This window comes from Spermophilus citellus, assembly GCF_964194105.1.
Source record: "Spermophilus citellus genome assembly, chromosome: 4".
Classification (NCBI taxonomy): domain Eukaryota; kingdom Metazoa; phylum Chordata; class Mammalia; order Rodentia; family Sciuridae; genus Spermophilus; species Spermophilus citellus.
The window spans coordinates 125,530,178-125,555,478 of record NC_138185.1 but is presented as its reverse complement, the minus strand read 5'-3'; the positions used below and the strand labels follow the sequence as shown (position 1 = coordinate 125,555,478).

The window sequence follows — 25,301 nt, the reverse complement described above, 5'->3', positions numbered from 1 at the left end:
GACACTGCAAGCCACAGAGCTCATTTCTGAATTCATCATCCATCACCATCGCCAGGCTCGCCCCACCTGACCAGACACCCCACCGTTGAAAGCAGGAGTCTCCATCTTGGGCCACCTTCATCACCATCTTCCAGGTATCTGGTTTATCCAGTTTCTAACTCCCCACTCTCCCCAGCAGCCACTAACCCAGAACAGTGTCATCCTGGTTACCTTCACCATCCTCAGGGCAGAGAAACCAGCTAACAACAGAGGACCTCACCTATTGAATGAGAAGGGAAACAGGAAAGTTACTGATAATCAGCCAAAACAAGCCCTGTATCTTCCTTCAAGATTCCCCCCACCCCCTTTTTCCTCTCCCTCTCCTGTCTCTGGCCCTCACATCCCTAACATAAGTGAAACCAAGTACTTTGCATGAATTAGGATTTTGAGGTATGGGATGACTGAATAGTATATTACGTTGTGTTGTGCATTCTTTTTTATTTTTTAATTTTTTTTCTTTTTTTCTACCAATTTCTGCTATTTTAACATTTTAAATTTTTCTCGTATATGTGTGTTTGTTTTATGTACTTTACTGTCTTCCCACTTACTTGTCTACTCAAAGATACTTCCTCTCCTTTTTCCTCTTTAGATTTCTCTTTCACACTTCCTAAGGTATAACAACTCTGTATCCTCACCTCCTACTCCTCACCCCTGGTTCTTTGTCTACCATCAGAAACTGTAAACCTTTTTATAACCCTGCTGAATATCTTGTAGATAATAATTGAATTTACCATATCTGAACATTGTGACCAAATTGTAAATGTCTTATTAGTAAATCTTTGTTTTTTAAGGGTGTATATTGTTTATATTGGAATCTGATAACATTGTCCTTCACCTCAAAAGAGAGGTATTGGATTCCTACAGGGGCACAATAAGCCTATAGGGTAAAATTGGTAATGCCTAGGATGCACAGTGCTAGAAGGGAAGACACACAAGCAATATGAAAAGACAAGGGAAGAAAGTGCCCTAAACAAATCAAGATACTGCACTATTAGAATCCATGGCCAGCACAGCAGAAGATTTGACAGAGAAGGAGTTCAGGATGTACATAATTAAAATGTTCTGTGAATTAAAAGATGATATAAGAGAGCAAATACAGGCAGCAAAAGACAATTTTGACAAAGAACTACATAAACAAATACAGGAAGCAAAAGATTACTTCAATGGGGGATGTAGAGTTTTTTAAAAAAAAAAAAACAAACAAACAGAAATCCTTGAAATGAAAGAAACAATAAACCAAATTAAAAGTTCAATGGAAAGCATCACCAAGAGATAAGAGCACTTGGAAGACAGGACCTAAGACAATGAAGACAAAAATATAATCCTGAAAAGAGTGTAGACCACAAAATGAAAATGTTAAGAATCCATGAGCAGAACAAACGAGAAATATGGGAAAGCATAAAAAGGCCAAATTTAATAGTTATTGGGATAGAGGAAGGAATAGAGTTCCAAACCAAAGGAATGAACAATCTATTCAATGAAATAATATCAGAAAATTTTTTAAACATAAAGAATGAATTGGAAAACCAAATTCAACAGGCTTACAGGACACCAAATGTACAATATCATAACAGAACCACACCAAGGCACATTATAATGAAAATGCCTAACATACAGAGTAAGGAGAGAATATTAAAAATCATGAAAGAAAAGAATCAGATTACATATAGGGGGAAACCAATTAGACTATGTGCAGATTTTTCAACCCAGACCCTGAAAGCTAGAAGGTCCTGGAACAATATATATCAAGCTCTGAAAGAGGATGACAACCAAGAATCTTATATCCAGCAAAATTAAGCTTTAGATTTGATGATAAAATTAAAGCCTTCTATGATGAACAGAAGTTAAAAGATGTTACATCTCAAAGGCCTTCACTATAGAACATCATTGGCAAAATGTTCCATGAAGAGGAATTGAAAAACAACAATGAAAATCAACAAAGGAAGGTTTAATCTAAAGGAAAAATGAGTCAAAAGACAAACCAAGTCAAGTTAAATACCAAAAATAAATAAAATGACTGTAAATACAAATCATGTCTCAATAATAACCCTGACTGTTAATAACCTAAATTCACCAATCAAAAGACTTAGACTGGCAGATTGGATTTAAAAAAAAAAAAAGACTCAACAATATGCTGCCTCCAAGAGATTCACCTCATAGGAAAAGACATCCACAGACTGAAGGTTAAAGGTTGGGAAAAATCATACCACTCACATGGACTGTGGAAGCAAGCAGAGGTTTCCATCTTCATATCAAATAAAGTATACTTCAAGCCAAAGTTAATCAAAAGGGATAAAGAAGGAAACAATTCATCAACAAGATATAACAATAACAAATTTATATGCCCCAAACAATGGAGCACCTACATTCATCAAACATAATCTTCTCAGGTTCACATTTCTTAAATAGACCACAACACAATAATTCTGGGTGATTTTAACACACATCTTTCACCACTGGATAGATCTTCCAAACAAAAGAAACTATGGATCTCAGTAATACAATCAATAACTTAGACTTAACTGACATATATAGACTATTTCATCCTTCAATGAGAGAATACACTTTCTTCTCAGCAATACATGGATCCTTCTCTAAAATAGACCATATACTATGCCTCAAAGCAACTCTTACCAAATACAAAACAGTAGAGATATTACCCTGCATTCTATCAGATCATAATGGAATGAAATTAGAAATCAATGATAAAATAAGAAAATAAAATCTACTCCAATGCCTAGAGATTAAATAATATGCTACTGAATGAATAATGGATTGCAAAAGACATCAAGGAGGACATAAAAAGATTCTTAAAGGTGAATGAGAACACAAATACAATGTATCTAAATCTCTGGGACACTATGAAGGCAGTACTAGGAGAAAAGTTCATTGCATGGAGTTTATTCCTTAAAAAAAGAAAAAGTCAACAAATAAATGACTTAACATTACATCTCAAAACCTTAGAAAAAGAAGACCAAATCAACACCAAAAGCATAAGACATTAAATAATTAGAATTATAGCTGAAATCAATGAAATTGAAACAAAAGAAATAATTGAAAAAATTGACAAAACAAAATGTTGATTCTTTGAAAAAATAAATAAAATTGACAGACTCTTAGCCATGCTAATAGAGAGAAGGAGAGAAAAAACTCAAATTACTAATGTGATGAAAAAGAAATTATCATGACAGACATTACAGAAATACAGAGATAATTGGAAATTATTTTGAAAACTTGTACTACAATAAAATAGAAAATATCAAAGGCATCAAAAAATTTCTAGAGTTATATGATTTTCCCAAATTGAATAAGGATGATATACACAATTTAAACAGATCAATTTCAAGTGACAAAATAGAAAATGCCATCAGAAGTCTTCCAACCAAGAAAAGCCCAGGACTAGATGGAAACACAGCTGAGTTCTATAAGATCTTTAAAGAGGAACTAACACCAATACTCCTCAATTTATTTCAGGAAATAGAAAACGAGAGAGCACTTCCAAACTCATTCTATGAGGCCAATGTCACCCTGATTCCAAAACCAGGCAAAGACACATCAAAGAAAGAAAACTTCAGGTGAATATCTCTAATGAATATGGATGCCAAAATTCTCAATAAAATTCTGGCAAATCAAACACGAAAACATATCAAAAGTAGTGCAACATGAACAAGCGGGGTTCATTCCATAGATGCAAGGTTGGTTCAACATATGGAAATCAATAAATGTAATTCATCACATCAATAGACTTAAACATAAGAACCATATGATCATCTCAATAGATGAAGAAAGAGCATTGGACAAAATATAGCATCCCCTCATGTCCAAAAACTAGGGATAACAGGAACATTTCTTAACATTGTAAAAGCTATCTATGCTAAGCCCCAGGCCAACATTATTCTAAATGGAGAAAAATTGAAGGCATTCCCTCTAAAAACTGGAACAAGACAGGGATTCCTTCTTTCACCACTTCTATTTAACAAAATAGTTCTTGAAACACTAGCCAGAGTAATTAGACAGAAGGAAGAAATTAAAGGGGTATAGATAGATAAAGAAGAACTCAAATTAGCACTATTTGCCAATGATATGATTTTATACCTAGAAGACTTAAAATATTCTACCCGAAAACTTCTAGAAGTAGTAAATGAATGCAGCAAAGTAGTAGAATACAAAATCAACACCCATAAATCAAAGGCATTTCTGTATATCAGTGACAGATCCTCTAAAAGAGAAACAAGGAACACTACCCCATTTATAATAGCCTCAAAAAAAAAATATTTGGGAATCAACCTAACAAAAGAGGTGAAAGACAAAAACTACAGAACACTAAATAAAGAAATTAAGACCTTAGAAGATGGAAAGATCTCCCTTTTTCTTGGATTGGCAGAATTAATATTGTCAAAATGACCATTAATATTGTCAAAATGACCATATTACCAAAAACACTATACAATTTAATGTAATTCCAATCAAAATTCCAATGACATTCCTCATAGAAATAGAAAAAGAAGTCATGAAATTCATCTGGAAAAATAAGAGACCCAAAATAGCCAAAGCAATCCTTAGCAGGAAGAGTGAAGCAAGTGGCATCACAATACTAGACCTTAAGCTATACTACAGAGCTATAGTAACAAAAATAGCATGATATTGGCACCAAAATAGACTGGTAGACCAATGGTACAGAATAGAGGACATAGAGACTAACCCACAAAATTACAGTTATCTTATATTAGACAAAGGCACCAAAAATATACATTGGAGAAATGATAGCCTCTTTAACAAATGGTGCTGTGAACTGGAAATCCATACACAACAAAATGAAATTAAACCCCTATCTCTCACCATGCACAAAACTCAAATTAAAATGGATCAAGGACCTAGGAATTAAACCAGAGACTCTGCTTCTAATAGAAGAAAAAGTAGGCCCAAATTTCTATCATATTGGATTAGGCTCCTACTTCCTTAATAAGACTCCTGTAGTGCAAGAATTAAAATCAAGAATCAATAAATTGGATGGACTCAACCTAAAAAGCTTCTTCTCAGCAAAAGAAGCAATCAGTGAGGTGAATAGAGAGCCTACAGCTTGGGAGCAAATTTTTCCACTTGCACATCAGAGAGACGACTAATCTCTAGAGTGTATAAAGAACTCAAAAAGCAAAACACCAAAATAACAAATAATCCAATCAATGATTTGGCCAAGGAACTAAACAGACACATCTCAGAAGGTGATATAAAATCAATCAACAAATATATGAAAAAATGTTCAACATTTCTAGCTATTAGAGAAATGCAAATCAAAACTACTCTAATATTTCATCTCACTCTAGTCAGAATGGCAGCTATTAAGAATATAAACATCAATAATGATGGCAAGTATGTGTGGGAAAAGGCACACTCATACATTGCTCGCAGTAGTACAAAATGGTGCAGCCAGTTTGGAAAGCAGTATGGAGATTCCTTGGAAAAATTGGAATGTAACCACCATTTGACCCAGCTATCCCACTCCTTGGTCTATACCCAAAGGACTTAAAAACAGCATACTACAGGGACACAGCCACATCAATGTTTATTGCAGCACAATTCACAATAGCTAAACTGTGGGATCAACCTAGATGCCCATCAGTAGTTGAATGGATTGGGAAACTTTGGTATATATACACGCAATGGAACATTACTCAGCATTAAAAGTGAGTAAAATCATGGCATTTGCAGGTAAATGGATGAAATTGGAGAATATAATGCTAAGTGAATTAGCCAATCCCCAAAAAACAAATGCCAAATGTTTTCTCTGATATTAGGAGGCTGATTCATAGTGAGGTTGGGAGGGGAAGAATGTGAAGATTAGATGAATTCTAGACAAGGTAAAGGGTAGGGAGGGGAAAGGAGGGGGCAAGGGATAGAAAAAAAGATGTTGGAATGAGATGGATATCATCTCCCTAAGTACATGTATGAGGAAAAAATGGTGTGAATATACTTTGTATACAACCAGATACATGAAAAAATGCGCTCTATATGTGTAATATGAATTGTAATGCATTCTGCTGTCACAAATAACAAATTAGAACTAAAAAATAAAATTAAAAAGAAAAAGAATACAAACAACATAAGTGTTGGCAATGATGTGGGGGGAAAGGCACACTCATACATTGCTAGTGGGACTGCAAATTGTTGCAACCAATCTGGAAAGCAGTATGGAGATTCCTTAGAAAACTTGGAATGGAACAACTATTTGACCCAGCTATCCCACTCTTTAGTCTATACCCAAAGGATTTAAAATCAGCCTACTATAGTAACTCAACCACATCAATGTTTATAGCAGTTCAATTCACAATAGCTAAACTGTGGAACCAATCTAGATGCCCTTCAATAGATGAATGGATTAAAATCTGTGGTATATATACACAATAGAATATTACTCAGCATTAAAAGAAAATAAATTTATGGCATTTGCAGGTAAATGAATGGAGTTGGAGAATATCATGCTACGTGAAGTAAGCCAATCCCCCAAAACAAAAGGCTGAATGTTCTCTCTGATAAGTGGATGCTAATCCATAAAGGAGGTGGGGGATGGGGAAAATAGAGGAACTGTAACTGGGCAAAAGGTAGGGAGGGAAGGGGAGGTGGCATTGGGGTAGGAAAGATGATGGAATGAGATGTACACCATTATTCTAGGTACATGTATGTCTGCACATATGGTGCAAATCTACATCATGTACAACCAGAGAAATGAAAAGTTGTGCTTCAGTTGTGTACAAAGAATCAAATGCATTCTGGTGTCATATAGACCTAATTAGAATATATATATTTAAAAGAAGTGTACTTTTCCTGGAACTTTGTGAATAGAGGAATGAAAGAACTGTAGAAGCATAGGAGAGTTTGCAGAGTCCAGGAGGATGGATTTTGGAAAGTCTGTAATCTTGGGTACTCAAATAAAGAAATAAACAACATATATGGCTTCGGAAAAGTGCAATATGCATGGTCCATTCAAGTAAACTAAGAATCCTGCCTGTAAAACAGGCATTTACCTTTTTCCAAGGTATTCTGTGATGTAAGGGATTGGTGAAACCTGTCCCTTTTAGGGTCAACATGCATTCAAGGTCAGCCATACTTACTATTGAAACATTTACAAACCTGAGTAAAGAAAAGAAGACATCCAAAGATTTTATTTTGAAAAATAGGCATATAATTTCACAGAAGGCATGCATCTGTCTAAAGTATTATCCCTTTCAAATAAGATGAGGTCCTACTGCATGTAATGTTTCTTTTGACACTAATTCCTCTTCATGCACTATCACTATTAGCAGATAATTTCTCTATTTAATTGTTCACCTAAAGCAAAAATTTGGTAAATTCATCTTCTCTGGGAGACAATAACATTCTGTACAACCTGCAAATCAGGGACACTTGCTATTGTGTTGAATGGACTGATAGTATGTCACCCTTCTTCCCTATTCTCAGGGAACTCAGATCAAGGACATGCAGCCTCATTTTAGATATCCAATGCCTCATACATGGCCTTGCACAAGACGGTCCTCAATAAATACTTTTGGAATTAAATGAAACTGTGCTGCCTTTCCATTCACAATTCTGATACTATGCAAATATTCTTACAGAAATAATATATTAAGTCAGGTTCATTTCTAACATTTGCAGAGCTAGGAGCACACATAGACTCCCACATAGAATATACCTAAATACTTACAGTTTACAAACCATGCTCCCAAATTGTTAAGTAAAATGTTCTTTCTACATTAATGAGTATAATTTCTTATTGACATGATAAAAAATGTATATAACACCACTTATGTTTTAATATTTTGAAAGTTGGCAAAATGTCAAAGTTAAAATTTATTTTTCAATATGCTTATTTGAGTCTTCTTCTTGGACTGATAATATTTGGTTATTCAATAAGGATATCCATAAATCAGAAATCATATTTTTCTTGTAGAAAATACACCTTTTCATTTCTATTTCAGAAAGAACACTATGCAGTTATAATAAAAATTTTCCAAATATTTTGCAATACATTAACAGTGATGCCAAACAACAGAGCCTTCCCTGCATTATGCCTTGTCACACCATCCATAATTTTGAAAAATAAAAGATACCTTCACCTTGACATTTCTTTTTCTTTTTTTTTTTTGTCTTTTTTTTCGAACTCCAGTTGCACTGTTTGTTTTTTTCCAAAGAATCTCAAACAATCTCATTTTACATGCATTCTCAATATTTATAAAAATAAACATGATCTGAATATTTTATAAATAGATGTAATTTAAAGTAAACTTTAAAATATATTTTAGAGTTAAAATTTAATTGAAGTTCATGCATCTAAATTTTAAAATATAAAGCAATTTACACTTCTAACATTCAATGTCGATTTAATTGGCAGAAAATCAATATCAGATTTCATGTATATTACATCTGGAACTACACATATACAAACCTAAAAGTAATATGAATTATGTTTTATTCAAAATATTCCCCATCTATCGTGTATATCCGTTTTGATTCATGAATACCTTCACAAGCATTAGTTGGAATTAAATAAAAGTAAAACATGTGTGTTAATTAACTTAAAAATCATAGTTTATTACGCAACAATATATTACATTTCAGTTGTCCAGGGTAGAACTTGGCATGTTAGTTTGCCATATACCTCACCTATGTGCTTTCACAGTGCAAGTCTCTCCCCACACTCCAAAGCAGTGTTTCTATTGGTCAGTACTGGAACAGCTTGCCACAGTTTGTAGCATTTGGACACAGTCAACTTTTATGTTTTAGAACTTAGGGCAAAAGATGGTCCAGAATGATTTTTTTTCTGGGGTTCAGAGAGTATTAATCATAAATTCAGGTGTTGCTAGTCATGAGAGAAGATATTTAGCATTCCAGCTTGCTTTCTACAGCACCAAGAATGGGATCCCACATGATTGAGGAGCCCATGAGTCACTTAATTTGTGATATGTTGAGACCTCAAAATGTGTGGGTAAAGGGTAAAGACCTCACCATGTTGTCTTGCAGGGTAGTATTGTGTTAAGTTCCTACCTATGAATTTTTCCTTTTAAGAAATGAAGGGATACTAGATATTTAACAGGATAGGCTGGGAGAAAACCAATATCAAAAGGTGAAAAAGATGAGCTGGGTTGTGGCTCAGAAGTAGAGCACTTCCATAGCATGCGTGAGGCACTGGGTTTCATCCTCAGCACCACATAAATATAAAATAAAGATATTGTGTCCACCTATAACTAAGTAAATAAATAAGGTGAAAAAGAATGAAATACATTTGGAGATAGCTGAAGCAAAACATCTTGTTCATAATTTTGCTTGGTGGTTGGCTTATAAGTACTAGTTTATTACTATTGTTTCTTTGTGAGTACATATATCTGTGCTTCTCTCTCTTTCTCCTGACATATTGTCTTGAATTAATCTTTGTTGAGAGCATTTTAAAACGTCTGATTTGGGGTTTTTATCTTTCTTTTGTATACGATAGGAGTTTAAGACCCTCTATAGACAGGTTTTAGAAAACAGGGATAACCTAAATCTTTTAATAACAATTTAATTGCTTCAATTAGTATTTTCAGAATTCAGCCCAGAATGTAATATAGAATGTTTTTACTATGAATCACAACCTTGAGCTTAGTGGAGAATCATAGATCTCCACCAGAACTTATCAGAGCATATTGTCAACCTGAATATAGCTAGGGATATTTTGGGTTTGAGTTTGGTTGTGTTTATAATTTAGCCAGAATTGGCCAAGATAATATGGGGCAGCGGGGAATCAACATGTTCAGTAGCATTATTACATATCTCTCCTCCCTAGTTTTTGTAAGTCCAGGTCATAAAAACAGTTTTAAGCTATACTTTTCAAGCAAGATGGAAAATAATGCCCCATATTAGTAAAACTCTTCTAACAAAATATCAAAAAAGCTATAGGATGCAAAATAATTTTAGTTGAACTTAAAAGGTAAAGAAAAAATTATATGGCTGATTGAGATATCTTTTCTTTTTAACTTTCTTAATATTTTAAGTATTAAATAATTTTGCCAGAAATGTTATCTACACATTCATATGTTCTGTATTAATCAGTGAATATGATGCCTAGTTTGAATCATGTTTTATCCATGCTTAGAGGTCTTATTCTGTCACTTTGCATCTGGCTAAAAGTAGTCAAAATATGAACGTTTGCAGATAAATGGAAAAATCTTAAGTATGCTCTTATTCTTTAAGCCTATCAAAATTCTCACCTTTTTAGCAGGACATATTAGAACATTCAAGTTATTTCACATTGTTGATTGAGATGCCATTATTTTTGCATTTTGAAATTTCAGGTCTGCCTTCAGCAATTTACTTTGCCTTTACCTCTAATACACTCTTCTTGTTATAAATACCACTAATCTACCTCTAAAGGTAGATTGGAGTACAGCAGCACCGTTGGCAAACCAAACTTTATTAATTGTTTGATTTTATCTGTTATAGAACATGAGAAGCAGCGATTATGCAAGAGCACCGATTATATGAATTTGCATTTCAAAGTGAAATGGTTTTATAATGAATATGTGCGCGAACTTCCTGCCTTCAAGGATGCTGTTCCTGAATACTCCTTGTAAGTACTGATTTTTCAACACCCCCCCCCAGTTTGTTCTCAATTCACAGTTCTGTATAATTACAGCTGAATTGAGTAGCACTAAAATCTCCTCACATAGTTTTCATTTGAAAACAGACAGTTCTGTCATAAAGTTAACATTAAAAGATTTGTATCTCTTTGAGCCATATTTAATTGAATGGTGTTGCGTTTTTTAAGTATCTTTTATTTGGATATTCAATACAGAGAGAGAAAGAAATAAATAAACACTAAGAAATTGTTTATATGACGACATTACTTCCTATGAAAGTGCTAGAACGCAAGATTTCCTAATGAGGGTGGTTATATATTGATCTATATCATTAGATTTTTCTCTTTTACTTGAGCATCTATCTTAGAAATTCACATTTCTAAATTGGAAATCATTATTTAGCCAGTAAATTTTATATACATTAGAAATCTATATCATTTCATTTAAGGGTTCTTCCATGTCACTGTACCAAGTGCTACAAGGCAATAATGCAAAAGAAGAAGAGCTTGCTCTCTAGGGGGCTGATACTCAGGAGATATAAGTACAAAAATCATGAAAAAGCAAGGCAAATGAAACAAGTATTAACTTAAGGAGCATAAACAAAGTATCATAGGGTCTCAGAGAAGAGAGACCTTACCCTTGTTGGGGAACTTTGCATGATATTTGTGAATGGGATAGCATTTAATGTAGACTTTGAAAAGTTGGTCAGGTTATGGCAAGAAAATGGAGAAAAACATTTAGATAAAAATGAAAGTTGTGATTATAGTCATGTATTTTGAAATATGTTGGCTATGGTTCATAGGAAATAGTGTTATTCTAGTGAGACAGGGTATTTCATGTTTTGAATGTTTTGAATCATGTTTTATCCATGCTTAGAGGTCTAATTCTGTCAGTAGAAATGAAATCAGTAGAAAGTGATATAGGAAAAGTAATTTTGAAAAAAGATCATTGTAAATAGATTCTGTGAAGCTTGTACTGCATTCATTAAACTTTGTGGGAATTGGAAGAGACAGAACAGGGGGAAGAAAAGAGATTTAGAAGGTAAAGAGCAATGTAATGATGGCATATTAATAGCCTCTAATATACCTCTAACAGACATGGATAAGGTGGAGTAGGGCAATAAGAAAGGTTAAAAGCTAAAATTATGAAGGGGAGGTGAGAAGATGTAAGTCAAAGGACACAAAACTTCAGTTAGATAGGAGCAATAAGTTTAAAAGATCTATTATACAACATGGCAACTACAGTTAATAACAGCATATTGTATTCTTAAAAATTGCTAAGAATCAATTTTATGTGTTCTCACCATAAAAAGTCTTAAGTATGTGAGGTAACACATATGTTAATCAGCTTAATTTAAGCATTCCAAAATGCACACGTATTTCAAAACATTTTCACATAGTAAATATATACATTTTCATCAATCAAAAATACAAATATAAAATAAAACCATATACTTTATATTTTAAAAGATTATATTAATAATATAGAATGATTGAAGTGAGAATGCAAAGGGTAAAGATATGTGGGATAGAAATTTTAATTATAGAATTTGTCAACTAAATGCATATGGAGATAAAATAATGAGGAATTAAACATGAAGTATGTGCACCTAAGCAGTTGGTGGTATCATTGGGAAAAGGAGAGTAAAACAAAAGAGCTATTTGCCAGAGCCATCTGCTTCTGGCTCTGCGTAGACATACTACACTAAACTAAAAGCTGAATAATAATGTTCACTGAAGGCCAACTGTAAAATGTGAATAAGATTAAAAAGCATCACAAAGCAGTTCAGGATGGAGATATTCGGGTCCCTGAGAAGAGAGAAGTGCACCAAGCAGGCAACTGCACCGTGCAGCTTTTCCCCTGAGCTCCCCACCCACATATATTTCCCAATTTGCAATAGAGATCTCTGGGCCAAAAAAAGAATTTGGAGCAATCTCCTTGGGCTGAAAAAAAAAAAACAAAAAACAAATAATGGCATACAGGGATGTAAAGGCTGCATGGACTCATGGGGTCAAGATCGGAAAGAAATGGGAACTACATAGACAGGAACATAGGATTGTACATGTAGTTTCCCCTTGAGGTATTTTCTGATCCTCACCTGCCTATGTGTAGAGATTTAGGAGAAAAAAATCAAGTAGAAAGTGAGAGATTTAAAACTAAAAGGAGATGTTGGCAGTCTTACAGCACTATAGGGACAAAAGTTAGAGGTCAAGTCTTATTAGAAAAGAAGGAATATTTTAAACACTCAGGGCCTCTAGGTGAAATCCCTGTAGGGCTTTGTCCTAGAAATAAGAGAAAACTAGAAATAGACCATGAAACCCAGCCTGTCTAGATCAAGATAGTCTCCCTGAATTCTGACTAAAAGGGAAAAAAAAATCCTCTCTGGAGTAAATGATCAACAAAAGATCCACAGTATTTGGTAGACAACATATAATATTCAACAAAAAATTAAAGGCAACAGGACCTGAATGGCTAGGATCTAAGAGAAAATGCAGGTATTAATTAGATGTACCAGACATAGACTTTAATCTTTAATGTATACTTCTAAAATGTTTGAAGTTTCAACAGAAAAAATAAATTGAACCTGTAGGAAAAATACAATAGAAATTATAGAACTAAAGTAAAATGAAATTAGAAATATAATATATGATGTATGAGCTGATTTTAAACAGCAGAAAAGGACAAAAAATAATTAGAAGATAGGTTTGAAGGAAATATCTATGTGAAAACAGAGAGAAGAAGTTCAAAGTATAGGAAAAAAAAAAGAAACAAGTGCTATCTGGTACAAAGTATAAAGGGCTAATGTACAAAGAATTAAGTACTCAAAAAGAACAGAGAAGACATGAGACCACAAATCATGCAACACAAAAAAATTGTTTTGTCCATTGATGGACTGTACACATGGTGGTATGTCATGCAACCCAGGTTTGTAGTGAACTACAAACTAGTAACTATACTAGGATGCTCATACAATGAAGAAATTACCTAATGCACTTCTCAGAACATATCCTCCTCGTTAAGCAAATCATGACTGTACTAGTGCAATGTTTAAAAAAATACTAGGTGTGGATTTTACAAAATTTATGAGAAACATGAAGCCAAAATTCAAGAAGTTATGTAAGTCCTAAACAGGATGATGCAAAGAAAACTGCCTACAGGTACATCATTAAAAAGTGTTTGAAACCAAAAGGATGATAAGACCCTTAAAAAAGTACCAGGCTCCTGGGGTTAATAAAAAGTTAGTAACAATAATTGAAAGAAAGGTAATGCAGCTATACTAATATTGAACAAAATATACTTTAAAATAAAAGTACTTTAAGAACTGATGTAGTGGCACAAGCCTGTAATCCCAGTGACTCAATAGGCTGAGGCAGGAGGATCACAAATTCAAGGCCAACCTCAGTAACATCGTAGCAAGACCCTCTGCAATTTGGTGAAACCCTATCTCAAAAAAAAAAAAAAGGAACTGGCCATGTAGTTCAGTGGTAAAGTGCCCTTGGGGGGGGGGGTGATTAAAAAAATACTTTGATAAAAAAATATTTCATGAGGATCCAAGGGGCAGTTCAACAAAATGTATATCAATTCTAAATTTTCATGAATCATATAACATTAGCAAAATACATTAAGCAAAATATTGCCACAAGTAAAAGGAAAATATCAGCAGATTCACTCTTCTATTTGGATATTATGTTTCTTCAGCAATGGAGTGAACATTCAGACCAATAAATCATTAATAAAGCTTAAACAATAAAAATAGCATGCTGAGAACAGTGGTACACACCTGTAATCCCAGAGATCTGGGAGGCTGAGACAGGAGGATTGTTAAGTTCAAAGCCAACTTCAGCAATTTAGTGAGGTCCTAAGCAACTTATCCAGACTCTGTCTCAAAATAAAAAAATAAAAAGGACTGGGGATATGGCTAAGTGGTAAAGCACTCTAGGTTCAATTCCTAATACAAAAAAAAAAAATAGCTTACTTGGAGATGTCAGGCTATAAGCTATGCACCAATATCAGTGTATCCATATCTAATTATCCAGAGATTTCACGATTTTTGTAGACATTATTGTATACACACTTGCATACTCACAAACATGCCCATATAAAATTTAATAGCTCACAAAGACAAACTATACAATAAAATCAATCACATGGTTTTACCATTGGAAGAAATCTTAAAAACAGAAAATTAAATCAAAAGAAAGTAAAAGAAAGAAAATAGTCAATATGACCTGATGTAAAAATGAAATAGAAAAAAATAGGAGAAATTAGTTAAGCCAAAGATGGTTTTTAAAGACTAATAAAATTGAAAAAGCCTTAGCAAGGACAATGGGAAAGAGAAACAGAATGTCACAAATCACTAGCTTTGGAAAAGGACACAATAAAGATCCTAAAACAAGAAAAATAGAAAATATTTTTCTCCATACATTTAGAAATTTAGACAAAATGCACAAATTTCTTTTACAATAAATCTTATTAAGCTGACATGAGAAAAATGTAAAATCTGGGCTGGGGATATGGCTGAAGCGGTAGCGTGCTCGCCTGGCATGCGTTCGGCCCGGGTTCGATCCTCAGCACCACATACCAACAAAGATGTTGTGTCCGCCGAGAACTAAAAATAAATATTAAAAATTCTCTCTAAAAAAAATGTAAAATCTAATAAGACTATAACTATTTTTAAAATTTAATACTTAACTAAATAGTTTCACAAATAAAATCTCAGGTCCAAATGCCATTCTTACAAATGTTTAAGGAAGAAATATCACCCCTATTACAAATTTCCAGAGAACACAGGAAAACTCAAATCATTTTTATCTTTTGAAACCAGCATATTCTTGCTACTAAAACCTATTGAGAACACAAAACATATGGATAAGAAGAGTACAATTTATCTCATGAATATAGTTTTAAAAATAACTTTAATGAGATGTGAGCCAATAGAATCCAGTAATTTATAAAAGGCTAATATAATATCACCAAAGAAAATTTCTTCCTGGGATATGAGATCAGTTAAGCATTGAGAAATCAGTGTAACTCACCCTGTTTTAAAGAGTAAAGGAAGGGCTGGGGATGTGGCTCAAGCGGTAGCCCGCTCGCCTGGCATGCGTGCGGCCCGGGTTCGATCCTCAGCACCACATACCAACAAAGATGTTGTGTCCGCCGAGAACTAAAAAATAAATATTAAAAAAAGAGTAAAGGAGAAAATCCCTATAATCATTACACTAGACATAGAAAAATAATTTGATAAAATAAAAATTAATTGGTTATAAATATATCTTACCAAGTTAAGAATGGAAGGAAACTATCTAAATCTAATAAAAAGCTACCCTCCTCAAAATAACAGCAGTAAGAAAACAACCACAGAAACATGATGTTTATTGATAAAATTTTGAAAGCTTCCCCTTAAGATCAAGAATGAGACATATCTGGTCAGGCATGGTGGCACATGCCTGTAATCTCAGCTACTGGAGATCACAAATTGCAGGTCAGCTTCAGCAACTTAGTAATTTCTTGTCTTGAAATAAAATTTTAAAAGGCTATGGATATAGATCATGGTAGCGTTTGCCTAGCATGCATGAGGCACTGTAGGCTCAATCCCCAGTATGGCTAAGAAAAGAAAGAGAGAGACATATCTTATAATATTGTTCTTATTTAACATTGTACTAGAAATCATAGGCAATACAATAAGACAAGAAAGGAATGGAAAAGTGTGATTGCTGAGCTGGAGATATAGCTCAGTGGTAGAGTGCTTGCCTCGTTTGCAGGAAGCCCTGGATTCAATCCCTAGCACCAAAAAAAATGGAATAGAAATTATGACTGTAAACAACAAATAATGATGCTATTTTATTTGCATATGAGACAGTGTGCACCTAGAAAATTCAAAAGAAAGTATAAGAAAATTAATATAATTAGTAAATGTTGTAAGTCTATGTAAAACTTGATAAACTTTCTGTATTATGGTCACAATTAGAAAATTATATATAAAGCATACCACTTAAATAAACATTTAAATCATCAGAAATAAATGTGAGGAAGACTATGCAAGCCCTATTTTCAAGCTACTAGAGCATGTTACTAAGAGAAATTTAAGATGTGCTGAATAAAATCTACAATATTCCCAAATAGTTCAATTATTATAAAAATGGTAGTTCTCCCACATTGACAGATTCAATGTAATCCTATGAAAATTCTAAAAGTTATTTTTGTGCAAATTGATAAATTCATTAAAAATGCATGTAAAATGCAAAGGGCTAAGAATTCTCAGACATCTGAAAGAGGAAGTTTGAAAAGCTGGAAAACTACTCTTTGGTTATCAAGGCTCATTAAAAAGATACAGTAAAACTAAGTGTGGTGTTATCAAATGACAATGAACCAGAGGAATAAGGTAGTTCAGAGATAGACTCATACATGTGCCATCACCTGATTTCCATCAAAGATATTAATTCATTGTGGTAGAATGGAGAGTGTTAAATGGTGCTGGATCAACAGGGCATCCATATAGAAAAGGAACGTAAACTGTTCTCAAAAACCATTGCAGATGGATTCTAAATCATAAGTAAGATGTCAGAATATTACATAGTACAGGATATTTGTGTGTATGCATAGGTACTCAATGAAATAGAAGTAAGAAATATTGGAATGGCATGATAGGGGATGTAGCACACAAGGTGGATGCTTTATAGGAATTTGAATTAATTGTAGGGGAATTGCAGGGTAGGTTTTGAGAACTCAGCAGATTTGAGGTAGCATGGGAAGAGCAATGAAAGAGATAGAAATTGAAGGAAAGAGAGAGAGGAATGTATTTGATGAAATAAAGGTAAAGACATCTGAGGAAGAAAATGGAAAAGGAGAATGACAGGAGGTTTTTGCTTCTGTATTATCATACCAGAAAAAAAAAGCAGCATTCCTGTTAAGAACATGTAAATAATGCCCTGTGTGGTATGTAACATGGTTAATATTTTTTAGGTGGTTTGAACCTTTTGTTATGCAGTGGCTAGATGAAAATGAAGATGTGTCAATGGAATTCCTTCATGGAGCACTGGGAAGAGATAAAAAAGATGGAGTGAGTTTAAATTACTTTATGTTTGCTTATTGCTATAATTCCATCACATTGCTCACCTTTAAGCTGACAGGAATTATTAGGCTCATTGTTATTAGCTGAGTTTCGTTTTAATACTCCAATGAATAAGATAATTTTAAAACAATTTCAAAAGACTGGTCAGAATTCTAGGAAATTGCTTGAATTAAAAACAAAGGAACAAAAAACTCCATCACCCTTATTCCCTCTCCCCCCACACCCAACCAACACCGCAAGATTCTTCTTTTCTTCTGAAACAGGTCAGACTTTACAAGTTCCCCAGGCGTGTACTTAACTTCCTTGTCATCCTGGAAGCATTTCAGGATTTGTAGATTAGAAACACATGTCCTCCCATTCCTCTGCAACAATTCTCAAATGTCCTGAGTGACAACCAGCTCACAAAACTATTCTAATGGCCCTTGAGAGGGAAATATTTGGAAGAACCACATCCTCAATTCTGTGATGGAAAAAGCAATTAGCAGCAGCCTATCCCATGAAATTAATACAATTGTACTTTCCAGAAAATTAGTTGAACTATTTGAAAGTGAGTAAGCATTTTATACCTAGAAAATGTTGGTGCATAATTTGGGAGATTCATTTGTTCGTCTGATATAACATCCCAGTATGCTTAATGATGATTTCACCTCTTCCCTCTTCAGTTCCAGCAGACGTCTGATCATGCACTCTTCTCTTGCTCCGTGGTTGATGTCTTTGCTCAGCTTAATCAGAGCTTTGAGATTATTAAGAAACTGGAATGCCCTAATCCTGAGGCATTATCTCACTTAATGAGAAGATTTGCAAAGGTAGGTTGAATGGAATGAATTTTTCCCAGGGCTGTTTGAACCTGAAAAATGTGGCAGTCTTATTTGACACAACTGCCCCAGTTCAATTTGTAATTGTCTACTAGCAGATTCAGTTGTTTCCACATTTGTCTTCTGAACTCAAACATTTCCTGTTTCTTCAGTGCAGATTTATCATGTTACAAAACCTGTTTATTATTCACATGGATGACTTAGTCATTATAAATGAAGAGATTATCATAGATGGCCAAATTATTTCTGTTTCAAATATAGTACTTTCTAGCTGAAAGTAAGCCTTGGCATTTTATATATAAATGGAAAATATATTGTAGCAGATCCTGTTGCATAGTGGAAGATAATAGTGAACTTGGAGTCATAAAAACTGAGTTCTGATTATAAATCAGCCAATAAGTGTCATGTGAATCTGAACAAAATTGATTTTGATGAATTTAGTTTTCTTATGTGACAGATTGATTTTGGTCAACCAAATTTCTCCTAAGGCCTTTTTTGCCTCTCAAAATGTAAGGCAGCTTACTGTGTGCTTTTAAGTTTGCCAATATTTTCAAAGAAAATGTAAGAAAGAAAAGAAGCAGCTTCTGTCTATCAAATATTACCCCCCAAAAAATCATATACCATAAAATAATTGGAAGATGACAAGAAAGGAGACACAATTCAGCCTTGAGCGTGGTGGGATCTACCCTAAATCGAGTGGAAGGAAATCTGCTGACAGCTGAAATAGAAGCTTCATGGTAAAAGTAGGGCTTATGGAAGCCTTAAAGGTTAGAAAAGTATTCTAACCCAGAGGAACAGCAAGAACAAAATAAGAGGTAAAGTTGAACATGAGGGCAAGGGCAGAGGAAGAAGGTTTCTTTCAGGAGAAGGAAAAGTTGGGGGAATGAAGATAGGCTCTGATCTTTGTTAAACCACAAAGCAAAAAAAAAAAAAAAAAAAAGTCCTCAGACTCCAACTTTAAATCAAATTAAAGCCAGCTTGTAATTCTGACCAACGGGACTGTCTCTCCTGAAATCTGTGGGTTAGAGGACAGTCCTCCAGCTCTCGAGGAACATGGTTTCATAGCACAAAAAGTTGCAAAGTGGGGTGTCTTAAGAACTTACAGATAACAGGATTTTGACAAGCACAATACAAAGGCAGATAGTAGGTTAATGATCTAAATGGTTCAACATTTCAAGTTAGGGAGTAAACTTAGATCCCAACACCAGAATTTATGAGGTGCTGCTAAGGTTTTAGAGAGGGTTGTTGTTTGGTCAGGGAAAGCCAGGCATGGGTAAGTTCAAGACACAGGCTGGCATTCCAAGCAAGTTTAGAAATTGCAGTAATTTATAGTAAAATAGAAATTAACTTTTCATGACTTTGTGATGGAATTAGGCTCGGTTCATCACTAGAAGATTTCTGTTATACAGGTGAAGTTTAGACTTAATCTTTTGGCTAATTTAGGGAACACTAAACATTGGGGGATTGTTGAGCAGGGTAGGAATTTAGAGGAACTATCTATACATTCCTGTGTCTGACCAACCTAAATGTAAGTCTGGCTCCATGGGTTGAATGGTGACTGAGGTTTTGGATGTTCATTCAGTGAGAGCTCACTGATTACTTGAACACTTATTAATGTTATAATGGGGTAGTAGTGAATAAGCATAATCTGTATCTGAAGAAAACTTACAGTAGGAAGACCAAAACTGTAAACCACTGTGACAAATTCAAATGCTATAATCAGAGGATCAGAGAGGTTGAAATATGCATGTGTGTGTGTGTGTATGTGTGTGTGTATTTTGACATGTTAGAAAATAGGGAAATGACAAAACCCAGTTTAAATTTTGTACTTTTTAAGATGTATTAGTTCTTAGATATCAAGTCTGCTATAACAAAATACCACATACTAAGCATCTTAAACAACAGAAATTTATTTTCGCCCAGTTCTGAAGGCTAGAAGCCTAAGATCCAGGTATCCACAAGTCTGGTTTCTTTTGAGGCCTCTCTCTCTAGTTTGTAGATGGCCTGCCTTTTCACTATGTCCTTACATGATCTTTCCTCTGTGTACAAGGTATGGCTGATGTCTTTGTATTCAAATTAAGGATGACAGATTAGATTAGAGTCCATCATAGAGGTGTCATTTTACCTTAATTGTCTTTCTCCAGTTGGGTGTGGTGGTGCATGCCTATAATCCCAGCAGTTTGGGAAGCTGAGGCAGGAGAATAGTAAATTCAAGGCCAGTCTTAGCAATTTAAAGGTGCCTTGAGCAACCTAGTGAGAGCCTGTCTCTTCAAATAAAAAAATTAAAGATAGGGCTGGAAATGTGATTCAGTGGTTAAGTGCCCCTGGGTTCAATTCCCATACCAAAAAAAAAAAAAAAAAACCACAACTTTTCTCCAAATACTGTCACATTCTGAGGTACTAGGAATTAGAGAAGGATGCAGGGTTCAACAGAAAAGGTTTTTTTGTTGTTGTTGTTTTTTAGTTGTCAATGGACCTTTATTTTACTTGTTTAAACGCAGTACTGAGAATCAAACCCAGTGCCTAAAACAGGCTAGGCAAGTGGTCTACTACTGAGCCACAACCTCAGCCCCTCAACAGAAAAATCTTGAGGAAACATATTTGAGCTCATAACAGATGTGTACATTGATCATGCAACTGCTTTAAACCAGAAACATACAAATTACATATCTTCATTTGACCTTATCATTGAAAAGACTGAAAAGTTAAGGTCCATTGTGAATGGCAGGTTTGGGTCTGAACCTGTTCAGTGAGGTTAGAGATAGGCTTAACTCTTAGAAAAATTTAACCAGATTCTCTCACAGATAATTAGGAAAGATGTCTTGCAGGAGATAGCATCTTTATTAACTATGATAAGACAGAGTTATGCTAAGGTAACAATTAAATCCAGAAATTCCATAGTTTTACACCACAAAGATTTAATTCTGTGTCATAAAACATCAAACCTTTTTTGAATGACCCTGTAAGATATCTTCCCCACTCTGTGGCAAAAGAAATTTAGCCCAAGAGGTCCCCACAAGGAGAAACCATGGGGTAAGTCAAGCCCAGAAGGCTCACAAAATAATATGGGAAAACTAGGTCCACATTGTAAAGAACCTCAAAGAACAGGCTAAAAGGCTAGCCAGCATAAAATGTGCAGTCATGAAGACTGTTAAGCAAACTGTCAGCATAAACTCTATTACAATATTTTTTGCCATGAAATACGTTCAACTCATATCCTTGTACCTATTATTTAGGAAGACTCAAGTAATCTTCTACTCTTTAAGATAATAACTAAAAAAACAACTATTTGGATTATTCCTAGAGAGGACTTTCTTGGTATTAGATGATAACAGTCCCCTAATAGGATAAAATCTATAAAAGAATTATTCTAAAAGCTGAATGTTGGGTAAATACAAAAAAAAATGAATGAAATGAGGTCATTAGGAATATAGTGTTTGAGAAAGTATGTCACATGCTATTCTTGGAACTGTAGAACCTGTAGCAGATGAAGGATCATATGAGAATTCAAAACTCTGAGTGTATATATTTAGTAACATACTATTGTAGTTGTACACATCAGACAAGTACAGCAGAAAATTCATTGTTGGAGGAACCAGGCAGCAGGTAATGGCAGAAGACATGGAAGTAATGTGAGAAAGGAGGAATGCTAACCAGGCCAAGGTCCTGAACAACTCCCCTGAACAACTCAGCTTTCTGAAGCTGCCAGGCTGAGCCCAATCCAGCCATTTTGGGATAGGAGGGTATAGACAGATCCCATCAGAATCACACTTAAGAAACATTCACTGAAGCAAGAAGAAAAGATTTAAGTTCCATGTATGTGCCACTGAGAAAATGTGTGTTTTTTGGCACAATAAAAATTTCAATTAAGTAAAACATTTTTAATGTATAGGAATTCAACAATATCTAATCATTATCACAGATAAATAATGTAATAGTGAAAAACACTTCCTTGGAAAGAAATTTGTGTTTTGCATTGAAATAGAGATTCTATTTTGTTAGAATGATTTTAAAAAATCATGTCAGTATTTTTTTAACTCTCATGGTGTCTTAAAATGCAAAATAGATTTTAAAAAGAAAAAAAAATTAAATAAACAAATGAAAGGATACATAAACATCATTTGGATTCTTTTTTTCCAGTGTCAGCCTTTTTATCTATAATTTGTATCTATGTAAAAATTAGATAGAGATGAAAGTTTGTGATTAATATAATTTGCTATTTTATAATAACTGCAGACCATTGGAGCTTTTTCTTTTGTTTTAATTCCATAAGATGTCACTATTAGTCTCAAACACTCTACCCTCTTAGGATTGGAATACTCATATCAAAGTACACAGAAAATGCATTCATTCTCTTCTTGGGATTTATACTGATTTAAACCATCTCCTAGAAATAAGACATATTAATGATGCCTGCAGATATTTTAGAAGATTTTGCCCTCAAAAAATGGGAGTTTCGGGGATGATTATTTCTTCTAAAGAGTTTATAAGACTGATTAAGATGCCAAACAAGATGCTGCAAATTTCATACAAGGGATATTCAGAAGCTGAGCTGACTCACCAAGTGGGTGACTACTCCTGTGATCATGTTGTTGCTCTTAACAAGTATGGGGAGTTTGATTTTAAAAGGTGATATTAAATAATGATACCATTAATATTACTTAAAAACAACACATATTAACTGATTGTCCTACATATAAATTTTTCTATTTTCCAGATGGAGATATTATGGTGAACAAAGCACACGCATTCCTATTCCTGGTTTTCTGGAATCTTATACTAGTTTCAAAATTAATAATAACAATATATTAAGTCTGTAAAATGCTAATATTTTATATAGGGTGTCTCACTATATAAATCTAATGTATATAAGGTGTCTCACTTATTCTTCACAACAACCCTGTGAAATTGATACTATTATCTTCCCTAAGTTTCAAATGATGGCACAGGCTCAAAATATTTAAATTATAGAAACAAAGCACCCACCTAAAAATGGTATGCATGCAATGCTTTTAACCACTACGCTGCATTCCCTCCTCATCCTGAAGTGATCAGAAATAAATTAGTGAGCTGGGGAAGAGAATCTCACTATTTTTACTTGTAAGGCCAAACCTGGGCATCTATGGTGGAAGAATTGGGGTGCCCTATCATATTTTGGATGTGTTAAAATACAGAACATAAGGCATCCAAGTTACAGTTCTGCTGTTGGTGAATTGATGTGGCAGTCTTCCTGTCCTCCTTTCATTGATCTAATACTGTACTGTTACATGCATAAAATGTGAATGAAAGATACGTTTTGATCCAGAATTCTTAACTCACTGAAAAGAGCAATGCAATAGATGGAACTCCTGGAGTGTTAACAAGATATTCAGCCCACTCCTTCTAGTGTGGTGTTAGCTCAGAAAACCACAGAGCCTTTGTCTGGATAATTGATGCCTATCCCACTCGATGCTACACCAGTAGCTGCATGTCAGATCAGAACTGATTGAGGCTGGGAGATATTTTAGTCAGCCTGTCTGATCCTTTAAATGCAGCAGAATCATTGGCTTCTACTGCCACAATCCTATTAGAATTTCATCTTTTTTTTAAAATATGGAGCTCTTGGAATAGTAATTTTTTTTGTCTGCATCTGTAAAAGAACCCTCTACTTCTCATGATCATTTCTTCATATAAACTGTATTTTATTATGTAACAAGATTCAAACATACCCTCTAGGCTGTGTGTGGTCTCTCTGCACTGTTCTCACTTCCATAGCCCAGTCCCCCAAAGGTAATTATAACCTAAACTCATATACAGGTCTTTCTTAGGACCCCTTCCATAGTTACCCCTGCCTTCCCATGTATTAGTTAGGACAGTAGTTCTCAAACTAATATGGTCAAAATCACTTGAAGGTTTGTTTAAGACCCAGACTACAGGGGCTCAACTCCAAAATTGCTAACTGCAGATATGGGATGGGACCAGCTGTTTCCAGGTGATGCTTATGGTGCTGCTGATCCCAGAGCTGCACTCTGAAAACCAATGAGTTAAGAGGCATTACATATGTATTAGTATTAGGAGACAACTGTCTGGTAGTGATTTTATTTCATTAAATAAATTAAAATGAAATTGAAGTTGCCCTTAAAGTATGCACTGCACATTTTGAATCAAGTATACTTTGCATATTAGTAAAGAATACCAAGGAGCTATTACAGCATTATAATTGCCACTCTGCAGGCACATTGTCTTAAACTATATCCCATAAGACTGTGCACTTTTCTTTACCTCCAGTCCATCCTGGCTTATTTCCATTGGCATTCTTAGGCTAGTGAATGTGAGATCCCAGGATTGTTTATTCCACACATAAATTCAAGGGACTAGAGTTTTTCTATGATGTAAAGCAAAGTGGTAGAATATGGGGGATTCACTGAGGATAATTGTAAATTGAGGTCTAGATTCTCCTTTTTTTCTCCAGAAAAAAATAATGAGCAAATAAACAAAAATGACCTGTTTAGCAAGTAACCGAGGGGATTTTTGCAACAAGCTCCTGAAGTCAAGAATATGACCTATGTTTGTTCTTGCAATATAGTGAAATGATTCCTACAGTTGACACTGCCATTAAGAAATTATAACTTGAGAGTAATGTTCATATGTACAAAGGAATGAGAACTCCTTAAGAAAGCCCATAGTAATTCAGCATTATGTCTAAAGTAAAATTTGAAGATACATGTTTAGAAGATATTTCAATCTGATCAACCATCTGTTTTCCCAAATATGTTGGTCTGCTGCTTG

General features: G+C 34.3%; 1 protein-coding gene across 1 annotated transcript in view; it reads left to right on the top strand.

Moving 5' to 3' along the window:
- Positions 1–25,301, top strand: part of UNC13C (unc-13 homolog C) — a gene marked incomplete at its 5' end in the record, with an annotated part of 578,171 nt that overhangs the window by 426,451 nt on the left and 126,419 nt on the right. The window contains 3 exons of the mRNA XM_081292419.1: positions 10,510–10,636; positions 17,610–17,706; positions 18,381–18,524. Of these exons, the coding sequence (XP_081148545.1) occupies positions 10,510–10,636; positions 17,610–17,706; positions 18,381–18,524 (368 nt within the window). The remainder of the gene's footprint in view (positions 1–10,509; positions 10,637–17,609; positions 17,707–18,380; positions 18,525–25,301) is intronic.